Below are 15,120 nucleotides of genomic sequence, written 5' to 3'. Positions count from 1 at the left end.
ACACACGTACAAAAGAAATCTCATGCTGAATAAAACCTTTTCTTTTTTCTTTTTGGGTCTAAAATGATGGATACGGCGACTGGTAGCGTTGGCTCATATCACAGATATAAGGGTTGTTGTTGCACATGTTTTGAGTCCTTGGAAAATTCGGCTGTGTTCTTTTTCCTGTGTTGTGTTTTCCCATAAATCTATTGTACATTTTCTTTATATTCTTTTTTTCGACCTCTTTGACGCTACTCCTTGAAAGCCGAAGTCGACGACGTTCCTTTGTAGAAAATATTCCGGGTGTTATCCGGGCTGTTGCCTCTCTCCGGGATGAGGATGACATTATTCCCTTTCCTCCGCAGGGTGTTGTCCCGGCTGGAGACTAGGAAGGGGGCTTCCGTGGGCGCCTCCCCGCCTCCGCCTACCCCAGAAATGCTGCTGTCTCCTGGGGTCACCCGGATGGTGGAGAGCCCTGGGGGGTGCCTCTGCTCCCCTTGGCCCGGGTTCTGGGTGTGGACGGTAACGACAGCTGGAGCAGCAGTGGGGGAAGGGCTCGTAGAGACGTGATTGGCTCGCATCCTGTCGATGGAGCCCTCGAGGAAAGACTCAGAGCTTTCCGAGTCTCTGTTTAGATCGTTGAGCTCAAAGGACTGCCTCACATTTCCCCCCCCTCCTCCTCCTGGTCCTCCTCCTCCTGGTCCTCCTCCTTCCCCTCCTACACCGCCACCACCCCCTCCAGGGCCATGATCCAGGGACCTCCACCTCCATGACCCAGTCCCATCCATGGATGGGGCTTGTATCACAGGCGCCCGGTGATTCTCAGGATGGGCCTCTATTCGGACGATCGCCCCGGTGCTCCCGGAGATACTGCCCGTGGTGCTCCCCAGAGAGCTGGGCCCCGTGTTGCAGCCAGGATCCGGCTCTGCTAGCACCCTGTAGCGCCCTTGGCCCTGGCACATCCCGGTGGCGTTGCAGCCGATGCTGCCCTCGTCTAAGCTCTTGGAGTGGGCCTGCAGGAGACCCTGCTGCTTGGACATAGCGATCACCTGCATGATCCTCGGCTGGCCATTCTGTCCATTGTCATTAGTCCTGAAGGTCTTCTCTGCTGCCCTTTGCCAGTTAGCCTGTGCTGCTGTCATCCCCTCCTCTACTCCTCCGTCTCCTCCATCTCCTCCTACTCCCATTGTCCGTGGGGATGTGTTGTGGTAGTTCTCGTGAGCCTCCTCTGGTATGTGGACCAGCTGCGAGGACCCTGGGCGAGACTGCATGGATATCCTGGCACCTCCGCTGATCCCACTGCAGTTACTGGGTAGCGTGGTGCTGGCACCTGTGGCCAGCTTAGCCATGTACAAGTGGTCAAAGCCTCCGTTCAGAGGCTCAGAGCTGGACCGGAGCTCCATGCTCCCGTGGTGGAGCGGGTGCTGCGACGACTGGCCGGAGGAGGAGTCCATGGAGGAGGAGAACGAGTCTGGGATCTGCAGGGAGCACTTTCGCCCGTCGTTCTTGCTCTTCCACTGGGACAACAGCTGCTTTGAGCGGCTCGAGTCCATGGAGGTGTGGTGGAGGGTGGCAGCGTGGCGTCTCGCTGCCTCCTCGTAGGCTGCCATGGCCTGGGGGGTATGGACCCTGGGCAGGGTGTGGCTGAAAGTCACCATAGTCTCCTTCCCCAGGGGCCCGTGGGAGGAGATCATCTCCACGTCAGCGCTGGAGCGCTTCATGCCGTCCCCGGGGCGCTGCTGCTGAAGGCCGCGGTGGAGGAGGCCGTCAGAGAGGGAGGTGGGGAGGCCCGGCTCACCGGCCATGCTGGCCTTCATCTGCAGGTGGTGGAGGACGGCCTCCTGGCTGATGTGGGGCAGGGAGCAGTGGGGGCGGTGGACCTGGGGAGGGGGGCTGCTGCTGGCCTCCTCACTGGGCTGAAAGTTCCCCACCGCGTACAACCCCTGGAGGGGAGAGAGGACGTTATGTATAATACATCATATGAGGCTACAGTGAAACACACTTCACTTTACATTATTTAAAACCAGGACCTTGCGGGGATGCAGTTGCTCTTGTGGTGGCAATGTTACCACTCACTATATTAGACCTACGTATCGTACGAATTGTACGATAGGCTTACTCATATTTTCCTTCAAATGAAAAGGTAACCAAGAATGATATTTTTTATTCTATAACAAAACTCTATAATAACTAACAGCATGCAAAACCACCCCAAGCCGACAAGTCGATTCACACTCTCTTTTCTTCTGCAGTAAAAGTCACTGTCTCACTGGAGTCTCTCTCTACTGTTTAATCCCTTCTTTTTGTAGGACACCATATGTGCAGACAAATCCTCATCGTGGAAGATAGGATGGGCCTGGGTTGGACAGGGGAGGAGAGGACTGAGGGTACAGGATAGCATAGGGCCAATGAATGACTGCTTTTCTAATAGCACTTTTAAAGCGTTTCGCAATGGAATGTCATTTTCCTGTATGTGTGGCCCTAGTGGGAACTGGGAGCCCTAACCCTGGCAGTGTTAGTGTCATGTAGAGCGCCAAGCACTATACACACTGAAGTACAGAGGACCAGGACAGGATGAGACAGGACAGGATGAGACAGGATGAGACAGGACAGGATGAGACAGGACAGGATAAGACAGGACAGGATGAGACAGGATGAGACAGGACAGGATGAGACAGGATGAGACAGGACAGGATGAGACAGGACAGGATGAGACAGGATGAGACAGGACAGGATGAGACAGGACAGGATGAGACAAGACAGGATGAGACAGGACAGGATGAGACAGGACAGGATGAGAAAGGACAGGATGAGACAGGACAGGATGAGACAGGACAGGATGAGACAGGACAGGATGAGACAGGACAGGATGAGACAGGATGAGACAGGACAGGATGAGACATGATGAGACAGGATGAGACAGGATGAGACAGGATGAGACAGGATGAGACAGGACAGGATGAGACAGGATGAGACAGGATGAGACAGGATGAGACAGGACAGGATGAGACAGGACAGGACAGGATGAGACAGGACAGGATGAAACAGGACAGGATGAGACAGGACAGGATGAGACAGGATGAGACAGGATGAGACAGGATGAGACAGGACAGGATGAGACAGGACAGGACAGGATGAGACAGGACAGGATGAAACAGGACAGGATGAGACAGGACAGGATGAGACAGGACAGGATGAGACAGGACAGGATGAGACAGGACAGGATGAGACAGGACAGGATGAAACAGGACAGGATGAGACAGGAGAGGATGAGACAGGATGAGACAGGAGACGATGAGACAGGATGAGACAGGATGAAACAGGACAGGATGAAACAGGACAGGATGAGACAGGACAGGATGAAACAGGACAGGATGAGACAGGACAGGATGAGACAGGATGAGACAGGAGAGGATGAGACAGGATGAGACAGGACAGGATGAGACATGACAGGACAGGATGAGACAGGACAGGATGAGACAGGACAGGATGAGACAGGACAGGATGAGACAGGACAAGATGAGACAGGACAGGATGAGACAGGATGAGACAGGATGAGACAGGACAGGATGAGACAGGACAGGATGAGACAGGACAGGATGAGACAGGACAGGATGAGACAGGACAGGATGAGACAGGACAAGATGAGACAGGACAGGATGAGACAGGATGAGACAGGACAGGATGAGACAGGACAGGATGAGACAGGACAGGATGAGACAGGACATGATGAGACAGGACAGGATGAGACAGGATGAGACAGGACAGGATGAGACAGGACAGGATGAGACAGGACAGGATGAGACAGGACAGGATGAGACAGGACATGATGAGACAGGACAGGATGAGACAGGATGAGACAGGACAGGATGAGACAGGAGACGATGAGACAGGACAGGACAACCAGACTCAATGGGCTCAGGAAGTAGTGTTTGTTGTCCGGTGATCTTAAGGTTCCCAGTTAGATTCCGGCTCCTCCCGGCAGCACGTTGAAGTGTCCTTGACACTGAACCCCCGACCACCGCCATGTGTGAACGTGAGGCGCAAGTTGCAAAGCGATTGGAACACTATATAAATGTGATCAGGACAGGATAGAGTGGTAGAAAGACCCACCAGATAGACGGCTATGCTTCCGCCCAGCAGGAAGCCCAGGTAGACGTCGACGGCGTGGTTCTTGTACTGGATGATCCTGGTCAGACCACAGATGATGGCGCAGATGATGAAGGAGAAGACCAGCAGAGGCTTGAGCAGCTTGGAGGAGTCTGTGAGCGTGCTGTTGAAGTACATCTGGAGGAGGAGGAGGATGGAGGCAACGAAGGTCAAAAGGTCAGAGAAGCAGGCCTGTGAACTACAAGTTGATCCCCCTCACTACTTTTAAGGACTCTATCGCAGAGTTGTTTACACACACACACCTGCAACTGTCACCCAGCCTTTTAACTGACATGTAAACAAGACAGTTTTTGGTGTGTGTTTTGATTATTTCCCTTACCTTTGTGATGTATGTATCATCTGTGTCCAATAGTCTTATCTGGATTGTTAGTTTTGGTTTATTCTTATATTTTTTATCTCCCCCCCCCCCCCCCCCCCTTTCCCTGTTACCCTTCGAGGGGCCCTTTTGTCCTCTCACCAGGCCATCATTGTAAATAATAATTTGTTCTTAATTGACCTTCCTGGTTAAATGAAAGTTTAACCTTAAATTAAAAAGAAAAAGGGCGGCTGGGTAGCGGACAAGGCGCTCGTCACCAATGCAAGAGGCTGCGGTCTTGACTCCCGGAGTCAGCATTGCTTGAGGCTTGGGCTGATCGCTATACTAACCCGTTTGGCTGGGTTAGGGGGAGGGCAAGTCGTGGGTGGTAATCTGGCGTTGTGGACAGCGACGCCTAGAGGTCAGGTCTGGGCGCTTGCTCAGCGGAGGCAGGACTTGAGGAAGGCAGCGTGACCTCCCACGCGTTACACTTCACCAATGAGAGTCCTCGCTGCCAGGTGAAAAAAGAGTCACTGGCTGTCGCCGCGTGTGACGGAGGAAGCGTGCGGATGACTTGAGGGTTCCCTTGTACCGACCAGTAGGAGAACATGCGCACAACAACCAGGTAGGGGAGGGGGGGAATTGGCACAACGACTAAATTGGAACGGGGAGAAAACAGAGACAAATTGGAGAAAGAGAGGATTAAAAAAAATAAAGATTAAAAAGAAAAAGTGCCGCTGGGTGGCGCAGCGGACAAGGTGCTCGTCACCAACGCAAGAGACACTGGTATCGAATCCAGCTGTCAGTTGCTTCCGGCTTGGCCGGCCGTCATACTGGCTCGATTGGCAGAGTCAGCGGGAGGGAAGCCGGTGGGTGGGTCTGGGTCGTTGTGGACAGCGACTCCTACAGTTCGGTCGGGGCGCCTGCACAGCAAGGGAAGGATCTAAGAGAGGTAGTGTGACCTTCCACACGTTACACTCTCTCAGTGAGAGTCTGCGCTGCCAGGTGAAAAAAAGTGGTGGGCTGGGTACACATGTGTCGGAGGAAGCATGCGATAGTCTCCGCCCTCCCAGACCGACGGTAGGGGGTAGAGTGCGCAACGACCAGGAAGGGGATTGGGAATTGGCATAACGACTAACATTGGGAGGGGAGAAAAACGGAAAAAGAAGGGGGAAAAAGATAATATATATTTTTTTAATTTAAATAAAAAATAAAAAAAAATAAAGAAGGTTGAAATCCTCTGACTGACGAGGATAATCTGGGCTTGGAGGTAGTGAAGGAGTAGTGCTTTCCCCTCCTACAACAATGACAGCATAGGTGCCCTTGAGCAAGGCACTTAATCCCCAGCTCCAGTGATTCATCAGTCAACCTTCCTGGGGTCAAATAAACAGTCTGAAAGGGGTGATTGCACAGACGGCAGCTGGGCTGCAGATAATGTTATACAATTTCCTTGTGCACTTGTGAGTTCACTCATATTCTCTTTTTGTTGTTGTTGTTGTTGTTGTAGTATTGTAACGGTTGTGACAACGTCACCTTAAACTTCGATGCCCCGAGTGGGAGTCGAACCCCGGTCTACCACACCGCAGGCAGCAACACAGACCGCTATACCAAGAGGTGAATCCACTTCTAAGTACTGGGTCTATGCGTCTTTTGAGGATGTGAGAGTGAGTTTAACCCATAGCACCGCTACTCACCCCAGCCCTTCTTGACTGCGCTTCACGATACCATCCGTTACACTCACCCTCTCAAACTCACTCCACTCCACCCAAGGCATCCGGGTCAATCGGCACCATTATAACGGTTGTGACAACGTCACCTCAAACTGCGATGCCCCGAGTGGGAGTCGAACCCCGGTCTCCCACACCGCAGGCAGCAACACAGACCGCTATACCAAGAGGTGCATTCACTACTTCTTAGTACTGGGTCTATGCGTCTTTTGAGGATGTGAGAGTGAGTTTAACCCATAGCACCGCTACTCACCCCAGCCCTTCTTGACTGCGCCTGAGTCTGGTAAGATCTACAAACAAAACAACTCACCCAAACTATGAAGAGCATTGACCACACACAATTAAGACAAGAAAATACTTAATTATATTCATAATATTTATAATTAGTTTTGAGTTGGGCACAGCTAGGTGTGCTCAGGGGGTGTGATCACGCATCATGAGTTTGAGTGAACTCGCAGGGAAGTACACAGGGAAATTGTAGCATATCGTCTGCGAGACTGCGGCCCAAGTATGAGCCCTGCAAGCTGGGACACTGTCGCGACTAAATCTAACGGTGATGCATTATTCTAGCAGGCTCCATTCAATCATATGAATGGTGTGTGTGTGTGTCTTGTTGTTGTTGTTGTTGTTACTTCTTATGAAGAGACTACACTCCCTACATCGTATGATTATTGGTTGTGTTCCAGAGAGGGTGAGTCAGCTTGCAGCCTGTGGAGGCGGGACATTTTATATATCGGCATAGATCTACAGGCCAGCCAATCCCCCGCTGTGCTGCTCAGCACCACGGATGGCACGGTCCAATCAACAGGCACCTGAGGAGCAAGCTGTAGTGACTGCGCCTAATAAACTCTTTCTCTGGGAGAGTGTGTGTGTGTGGATCAGGGATCAGGATATTCTATGGTTCTCTCTTTACAGATCCTGCCTGATTTGGATTGGTTATGATGACACAACAGAGTGAGCGTGGTCCTGTGTTTGTTATTATTGCCTCGTAATACTGTGACATAGATTTAGAACCGGTCCACTGTGTCAGAGCCGGATGAGAGTCAACCTATCAGTACCAGGTGACAGTGAGGAATACCTGGAATATCATGGAAGGAACAGGTATGGAGCCGTTTGGTTAGATATGATCAAATCCACAATTCCATAACTGTCTATACTGTAGTTGAGGAGATACCAGTGGAGTGAAAGTGATGCTCACTCTTATACACTCTCATCTGTAGTAAATTAAATAGTGAAATTATTCCTATTTTTCTGGGGACCCTCCTGAAATCTCCTCTGGACCCCACGTTGAGAACCACTGAACTGGGCTGAGTGGCTGAGTGTTTGTTTCATGCGTGTGGGAGGCTCTGGTCATTACTCACCGAAACATAGACGGCCGCAAAGGAGGCCAGGGTGGCGTGCTGCGAGGGGAAGGACTTCCTAGAGGGGGCGGAGGAACAGAAACATATTGAGCCACAGTCGCAGTGTGACTCTCAGTCAACAGAGAGGAGGAATTATAGAGGACGACATCCCACAAGACAAACACAACCACAATGCTCGCAGACATGTATAACGTTAGTGTATATGTACGAACACGAGCACAAGCACACACACACACACACACACACACACACACACACACACACACACACACACACACACACACACACACACACACACACACACACACACACACACACACACACACACACACACACACACACACAGGCACACACACACACACACAGGCACGCATACACACACACACACACACACACAGGCACACACACACACACACACACACAGACAGACACACACACACACACACACACACGTTTATGTAAAATATGGGGACATTTCATTGATTTACTTGATTACATATTATTCTGTAACTAACCATGATCTTAAGTTTCTTAACCATGACACTGCAATAGCTCGTCAAACAAAATCAGCACATCAAATGATGTCCCCAAATGTCCTTGAGTGTGGTGTGCACTCTCAAAATTGGTCCAGATTTCATATAAACATGAAACACACACACACACACACCCAGCACACACCCAGCACACATTCCATGGAAGCATGATTCCGCACACTCTCCCATATCTGTGTAGGGCCCATAGCTAATCAGAGGTGCACGGGGAGAGCAGTGTTCCATCATCGCAGAATAAGAAAAGAAAATCAGTGACAGTGTTGATGCCTCCAGCCAGTCAGTCTGAAAGGCTCCCTAAATGGCTGGGGCCGCATTTAGAGATCCGTTCTGTCTGTTTAGTTTAACGGCCAATAAAGCCAGTCGGATAACTGACATGGGGTCAGCAGAGTGTTACTAGTCAATAGATGCACCGCGTGTGCAGCGCTGTCTCTGCCTCTCTCAGAGAGAGAGAGAGAGAGAGAGAGAGAGAGAGAGAGAGAGAGAGAGAGAGAGAGAGAGGAGGGGGGAAAAAGGATTTTGTTTTCTTATGAAAGGAAAGACGTCGCTCACCATTTAAACAGCGGTGAGATTTAGTCGAACAAAAATGCGTGATTCAAGTCTAACAAGTTAAGTTCTTTAATAGTTGTCATACAGAAGTACAGAATACTTTCATACAAAATGCTTCTTACTGTTACGCTCCAGAGACTGTGCTAGACAAGATAGTATCAAATAACATAATATAGCATGTAATTTAGAAGAAGAAAAATGAGGTCACAGTGTTCGGTATAGACATATGTACAATGTTCTGAGTTACCATATAATATACAATACTATGCAGTGTACTAATGTACAGTACTATCTAGTGCAAAGCAGAAATGGGATGAGGTACAATTTTAGGTACAATTTACAGTAAGGTGTACGAGTTGTAGTGCAATCCTTCATCAATAAATATAAAGTGTGGGGAGTGGGTGCTACAGTGTGTTTGTTTAAAGTGGGTGTGTGCTATAAAGTGTGTGGAGTGGGTGCTACAGTGTGTTTGTTTAAAGTGAGTGTGTGCGTGTGGATGTGTGTGCTATGTGCGTTTGGTGGTTGTTGTTGTGTAGTGTTCATTCATTGTTCGTTTAGCAGCCTGATGGCCTGGGGATAGAAGCTTCTCCTGAGTCTTTCTGTGCTCGCCTTGAGACTCCGGTATCGCTTGCCTGACCGCAGCAGTTCAAAGAGGCAGTTGTTCGGGTGACTGGAGTCTTTAATGATTCTCTTAGCCTTGCCCTTGCAACACTTGTTGTAAATGTTCTGGAGGGTGGGGAGCCCCCCTCCAATTGTGCGTTCGGCTGAACGTGTCACTCTTTGTAGTCTGCTTCGGTCTTGTGCAGTGCTATTCCCAAACCAGGAGGTGATGTTGCCGGTCAAGATGCTCTCTATTGTACATGAGTAGAAGTTCTTAAGGATCTTCTGACTGACTTGGAACTTCCTTAGGCGCCTGAGGAAGTAGAGGCGTTGTCGTGCCTTCTTCACAACACTGTCAATGTGTGTGGTCCATGTCAGGTCCTCGGATATGTAGGCTCCGAGGTACTTAAAGCTGTTGACTCTCTCAACCGGTGCCCCGTCGATGCTGAGGGGGCTGTAGTCCTTGACCCCCGACCTCCTGAAGTCCACAATCATCTCATTTGTTTTGCTGACGTTCAGGGAGAGGCTGTTTTCCTGGCACCATCCCGCCAGGACCTTGACCTCTTCCAGGTAGGCCCTCTCGTCGTTGGCAGAGATCAGGCCCACCACCACTGTGTCGTCAGCAAATTTGATGATTGTATTGCTACTCCGCTGAGCCACACAGTCGTGTGTGTACAGGGAGTAGAGGAGGGGACTCAGAACACAGCCCTGGGGGGCCCCTATGTTGAGGGTGATGGATGAGGAGGTGCAGTTGCCTGCTCTCACCACCTGGGGTCTGCCAGTCAGGAAGTCCAAGACCCACTGGCAGAGGTCATAGCCCAAGCCCAGGTCCCTGAGCTTGGCTATGAGTATGGAGGGGACTATGGTATTGAATGCCAAGCTGTAGTCGATGAATAGCATTCTCACATAGTTCCCCTGCCTCTTGTCCAGGTGTGATGCTGCTGTGTGCAGCACATGGGCTATGGCGTCCTCCGTGGACCTGTTGGGGCGGTATGCAAATTGCAGGGGGTCCATGTTGATGGGGAGGGAGGAGCAGATGTAGCCCTTTACTAGCTTCTCAAAGCACTTCATGGCTATGGAGGTGAGAGCTACAGGGCGGTAGTCGTTGAGGCAAGCAGGCTTGGATTTTTTGGGTACAGGGATAATAGTGGACTTCTTCAGGCAGGTGGGGATGACAGCCTGTTCTAAGGACAGGTTAAATATGTCAGTGAATACTGGGGCCAGTTGGTCGGCACAGACTTTTAGGACGCGGCCGGGGATGCCGTCCGGACCTGCTGCCTTCCTGATATTCACTTTTTTAAAGGTCCGCCTCACCTCATGCTCTGTTACCCTGAACACTGCGCCTCCATCAGCAGCCGACCCCCCCCCCCCCCATTGCCGTGGCTTGTGAGCTGGTGTTGTTATTACCAGCATCAAACCTCGCATAGAAGGTATTGAGGTCATTTGCTAAGGAGATGTCACTGTTCAGTTTGAGGGAGGCGCCTTTGTAGTCTGTCATCGTTTTGAGCCCCTGCCACATAGCTCTAGAGTCAGCTTGTTCAAACTGGAGTTCAATTTTATCCCTGTAGCGCCGTTTGGCCTCTGACACTGTCCTCCTTACGTTGTATCGCGCCACCTTGTGGTCATTCATGTTGCCTGCCACTAGGCCGTCGTTGTATGCTTTGGTGCGCTCTCTCAGAGCTTCACGGACGGATTTGTCTACCCAGGGTTTTTGATTTGGGTAAACTCTCATTTTGGTAGTGGGGATTGTTTCTTCCACCCTAGTACAAACATAGTCCAGCACTGTCTCCGTGTAGACATTAATGTTATCTGTGTCGCGGAACACATTCCAGTCTGTTCAGTGAAACACAGACCGGAGCGTCTCCTCTGACATCAAATCCCATTTCTGCACCTCTCGCGAGACTACAGGAGTACTTTTAATTCTCTGTTTGTACTTTGGTGAAAGAAAGATTGACGCGTGATCTGATTTACCAAAGCCACTATCAGAATGAGCCTTGTAGCCACCTTTAAATTGCGTGTAACAGTGATCTAGGATGTTACCGCCTCTGGTGTTGCAAGTCACATGCTGATAGAAGTCAGGTAATACCTTTCTCGGATTGGCGCTGTTGAAATCGCCCAGCACCAAAATGGCGGCGTTAACGTTCGTCGCTTGTATTCTATTTACCTCGTCGTGGAGTCTGGAGAGCGCGGCGTTGTTGCTGGCTTGCGGTGGAATATACACTCCGATCAGGATGATCGCCGTTAACTCCCTCGGGAGGAAGAAAGGACGACACTTGATGGTTATATATTCCAGGTCTGGGGAGCAGTGGTTGGATAATTCCTTCACGTTAATTGGATCGCTCCAATTTTTGTTAAACATGAAGGCAATACCTCCTCCACGTTGTTTACCGGACTCTGATGTCCGATCCTTGCGATGGATAAAGAAGTGATCGGCTGGTTGAATTGCGTGGTCTGGAACCTCCGGCGTGAGCCACGTTTCAGTGAAGCAGAGAACGTTGCAGTCCCTAACGTCTCTTTGGTATTGAATCCTTGCTCGGATGTCATCCAGTTTATTGTCAATTGATTGTACATTGGCTAGCAATATACTATATATATATATACAAGACATGAGAGTAAAACTCATTGTGATGCAATGAAGCATTTTGGAAGCATCTTGGAATGGAACCCCTCAGCAGACTCACAATGAACCTTTGTGGTATATATAATGTGTGATCAACTTACTGTATCTACAGTATTTTACCACCATCTGTGTGTGTATATGTCTATCCACAAGCATGGTGGAGATGGATGATATGCTCGGTCTTGGTATTTGCTATGGGTTTGCTTAATGATGGCCGCTCTATGGGTGTACTGTACAGCGCAGATGTCCCCCATGATTGTTACGAGCTCCTTCAGATACTTATAGCTTATCATAGAAAGAATATTATCATAATCACCCCCCGCTGTAAATCCACTCATATGCTCTGATAGATGCTGTTTGCCCATGTTCAACGTCTCTGCAAGTGACCTCATTAACAACAGCATCAAAAATATATATTTCTCTCTTTCCCTCTCTCTCTATCTACTGCATGAATCCCCATTTCTCTCTCTCACTCTCTCCCCTCTCTCTCTCCCTCTCTCCCATTCGCTTTTGTCTCTCTTTCTCTCCCTTTTTCTTTCTCACTCTCCATTTGTCTCTTTCTCTCTCACCTTTCCTTTCTCTCTTCTCTCTCTCTCTCTCTCTCTCTCTCTCTCTCTCTCTCTCTCTCTCTCTCTCTCTCTCTCTCTCCCTTTCTCTCTTTCCTCTATCGACGCCCTCCCCCCCTCCATCTCTCTCTCTGTCTCTCTCTCCCTCTCTCTCTCTCTCCCATTCGCTTTGTCTCTCTTTCTCTCCCTTTTTCTTTCTCACTCTCCATTTGTCTCCTTCTCTCTCACCTTTCCTTTCTCTCTCTCTCTATCTCCCTTTCTCTCTTTCCTCTATTGACTCCCACCCCTCCATCTCTCTCTCTGGTTCTCTCTCCATCTCTCTCTCTCCCATTCGCTTTGTCTCTCTTTCTCTCCTTTTTCTTTCTCCCTCTCCATTTGTCTCTTTCTCTCTCACCTTTTCTTTCGCTCTCTCTCTCTCTCTCTCTCTCTCTCTCTCTCTCTCTCTCTCTCTCTCTCTCTCTCTCTCTCTCTCTCTCTCTCTCTCTCTCTCTCTCTCTCTCTCTCTCTCTCTCTCTCTCTCTCCTCTCTCTCTCTCTCTCTCTCTCTCTCTCTCTCTGCGTTTCCTCTCTTTCATTGTGTGACAGAAATAGATGTGTCTTTGGCGCCGTATAATTGCTCATGTATGAAAATAGACACAGCAGGAGCAACAACAACAACAACAACAACAACAACAACAAAAAAACACAATCAGCTCACTCCTCCCACGGACAAACTGAGAAACGGTGCTAATTACAGCGAGAGGGGACTCCTCCACACCATCCCCTGCAGCCGTTTCACCGTGCTGCCTCGCGTCAACACATCCTGGGAGGAGACCCACACCGGCAGACACTCACATATACTTCACACAGTAGCTTCTCAGACTCACCGCGTGTGTAACATCCCCGCAGGATGCACTGAAACTGACAGCGGTGTCTGGTATTTTGGGTCGATGCGAGGCTAAAATAGGGTGTCTTTATAGGCAAATGCATTTCCCTGATGCTAAAAACCAAGAGACAGTGATGTGTTTACTCTTTTTCGACAGACGCACGATACAGTAGATCTGTTATTGTCCGGCGACCTCAAACTAATGGTTAAATCACACCAATGCGAGAGACTCCAGTCTCGAATCCGGGGTGTCAGCATTGCCGCCTCTGGCTTGGGCCAGCCGTCATACTAACTCGTTTGGCTGAGTTAGCGGGAGGGAAGTTGATGGGTGGTAATCTGGCGTTGTGGACAGCGACGGCCTACAGGTCAGGTCAGGGCGCCTGCACAGCAAAGACAGGAAGTGGTGAAGGCAGTGTGACCTCCCCACGCGTTACACTTCACCAATGAGAGTCCGCGCTGTCAGGTGAAAAGAGAGCCGCTGGCTGTCTCCACATGTGTCGGAGGAAGCATGTGGTAGACCTCAGGACTCCCTAGACCGACCAGTAGGGGCACATGCGCACAACGACCAGGTAGGGGAGGGGGGAATTGGCATGACGACTAAATTGGGATGGGAGGAAAAGCATAGAAAATCAGGCGGAGAAAAAGAGGATACAAATAAAATTAAATAAAAGACGAATGGTTAAATCCGTGTTGTTCAGATGCTGTTCAGATCGGATCCAGTACTCTGTATTGGCAGATGAAATAAAAGGTCAGAATCGTTAGTGAATCAGTGGAATCAGTGTATCCCTAATTTCACTTGTCTCTTTTGATCGGGGCGGCGGCAGCTCAGGAGGTAGAGCAGTTTTCAGATAATCGGAAGGTTCCTGGTTCGATACCGGCTCCATGGCACTGTGCCCTTGAGCAATACACTTAAACGCTAACTGCCCCCGATGAGCAGGTTGGCACCTTGCATGGTTGCCTCCGCCGTGAATGTGTGAGTGAATGGGTGGAACGTTAGGCATACGTGGTAAAACACTTTGGATAAAAGCACTCTATAAACAGCAGTCCATTTACTATTTGATCTGTTTCATATCTTGATTTCACCACAAACAAAAATCACAGTGTCACGTAGCAATTTGCACTTTGAAACTTCTTCATAGTTGGAACACATCACCGCGGCAACCCTAGTCAACAACAGCCAAACAACAGTCCTTCCACAGGACCCTCTCAAACATTACTGTTTATACATAAATGTGCTTTAGTGATTCTTTTTCATGTTTTGGCAAATTCCTCAACGTACATGGAACATACAAAAAGGTTTTGCACTTTTTTTGATCGTCTCAAAGCGTCGCAGCACTCCTCTGAGTCAGCAGTGGTGTGCCCCCCCCCCCCCTCCCCCGCGGCGCAGAGAATTGCTCCCACTGCTATAAAAATGCAGAGACCATCAAAATTCTTTATCTCTCCCTAATCCCTAATCCAAATTAATATCCAAACACAGGGCCATTACTGTATAGGTAGTCCATATCGTAATATTAATATCCATATAAAGGGTTCCGTTCCATAAAGCTATACACAGATTTTTTGTAAAAGCAACGTTACCTCCGGTTGATTAAATCATTCTATAATAATAACTCTATAGAACTGATGAGTCAAACGGCTACAGGAGCAGAGGTGCTGCTTACATGTAGAGTCTGAGAGCGATGAAGCGTGATTCTCTCTGTTAAGAAGTCGTCTTTACATGTAGAGTCTCAGAGCGATGAAGCGTGATTCTCTCTGTTAAGAAGTCGTCTTTACATGTAGAGTCTGAGAGCGATGAAGCGTGATTCTCTCTGTTAAGAAGTCGTCTTTACATGTAGAGT

At 49.5% G+C, this 15,120-nt stretch overlaps 1 protein-coding gene across 1 annotated transcript in view; it reads right to left on the bottom strand.

Annotated features, from left to right (window-relative positions):
* Nucleotides 1-233: 233 nt before the first annotated feature.
* The window catches only part of plppr4b (phospholipid phosphatase related 4b), a gene marked incomplete at both ends in the record, with an annotated part of 60,393 nt that continues 45,506 nt past the window's right edge, over nucleotides 234-15,120 (bottom strand). The window contains 3 exons of the mRNA XM_084326225.1: nucleotides 234-1,925; nucleotides 4,096-4,269; nucleotides 7,536-7,593. Of these exons, the coding sequence (XP_084182351.1) occupies nucleotides 234-1,925; nucleotides 4,096-4,269; nucleotides 7,536-7,593 (1,924 nt within the window). The remainder of the gene's footprint in view (nucleotides 1,926-4,095; nucleotides 4,270-7,535; nucleotides 7,594-15,120) is intronic.

This window comes from Notolepis coatsorum (genome assembly GCF_963971535.1).
Source record: "Notolepis coatsorum genome assembly, chromosome: 12".
Classification (NCBI taxonomy): Eukaryota; Metazoa; Chordata; class Actinopteri; order Aulopiformes; family Paralepididae; genus Notolepis; species Notolepis coatsorum.
This window is presented reverse-complemented; position numbering and strand designations above follow the sequence as displayed.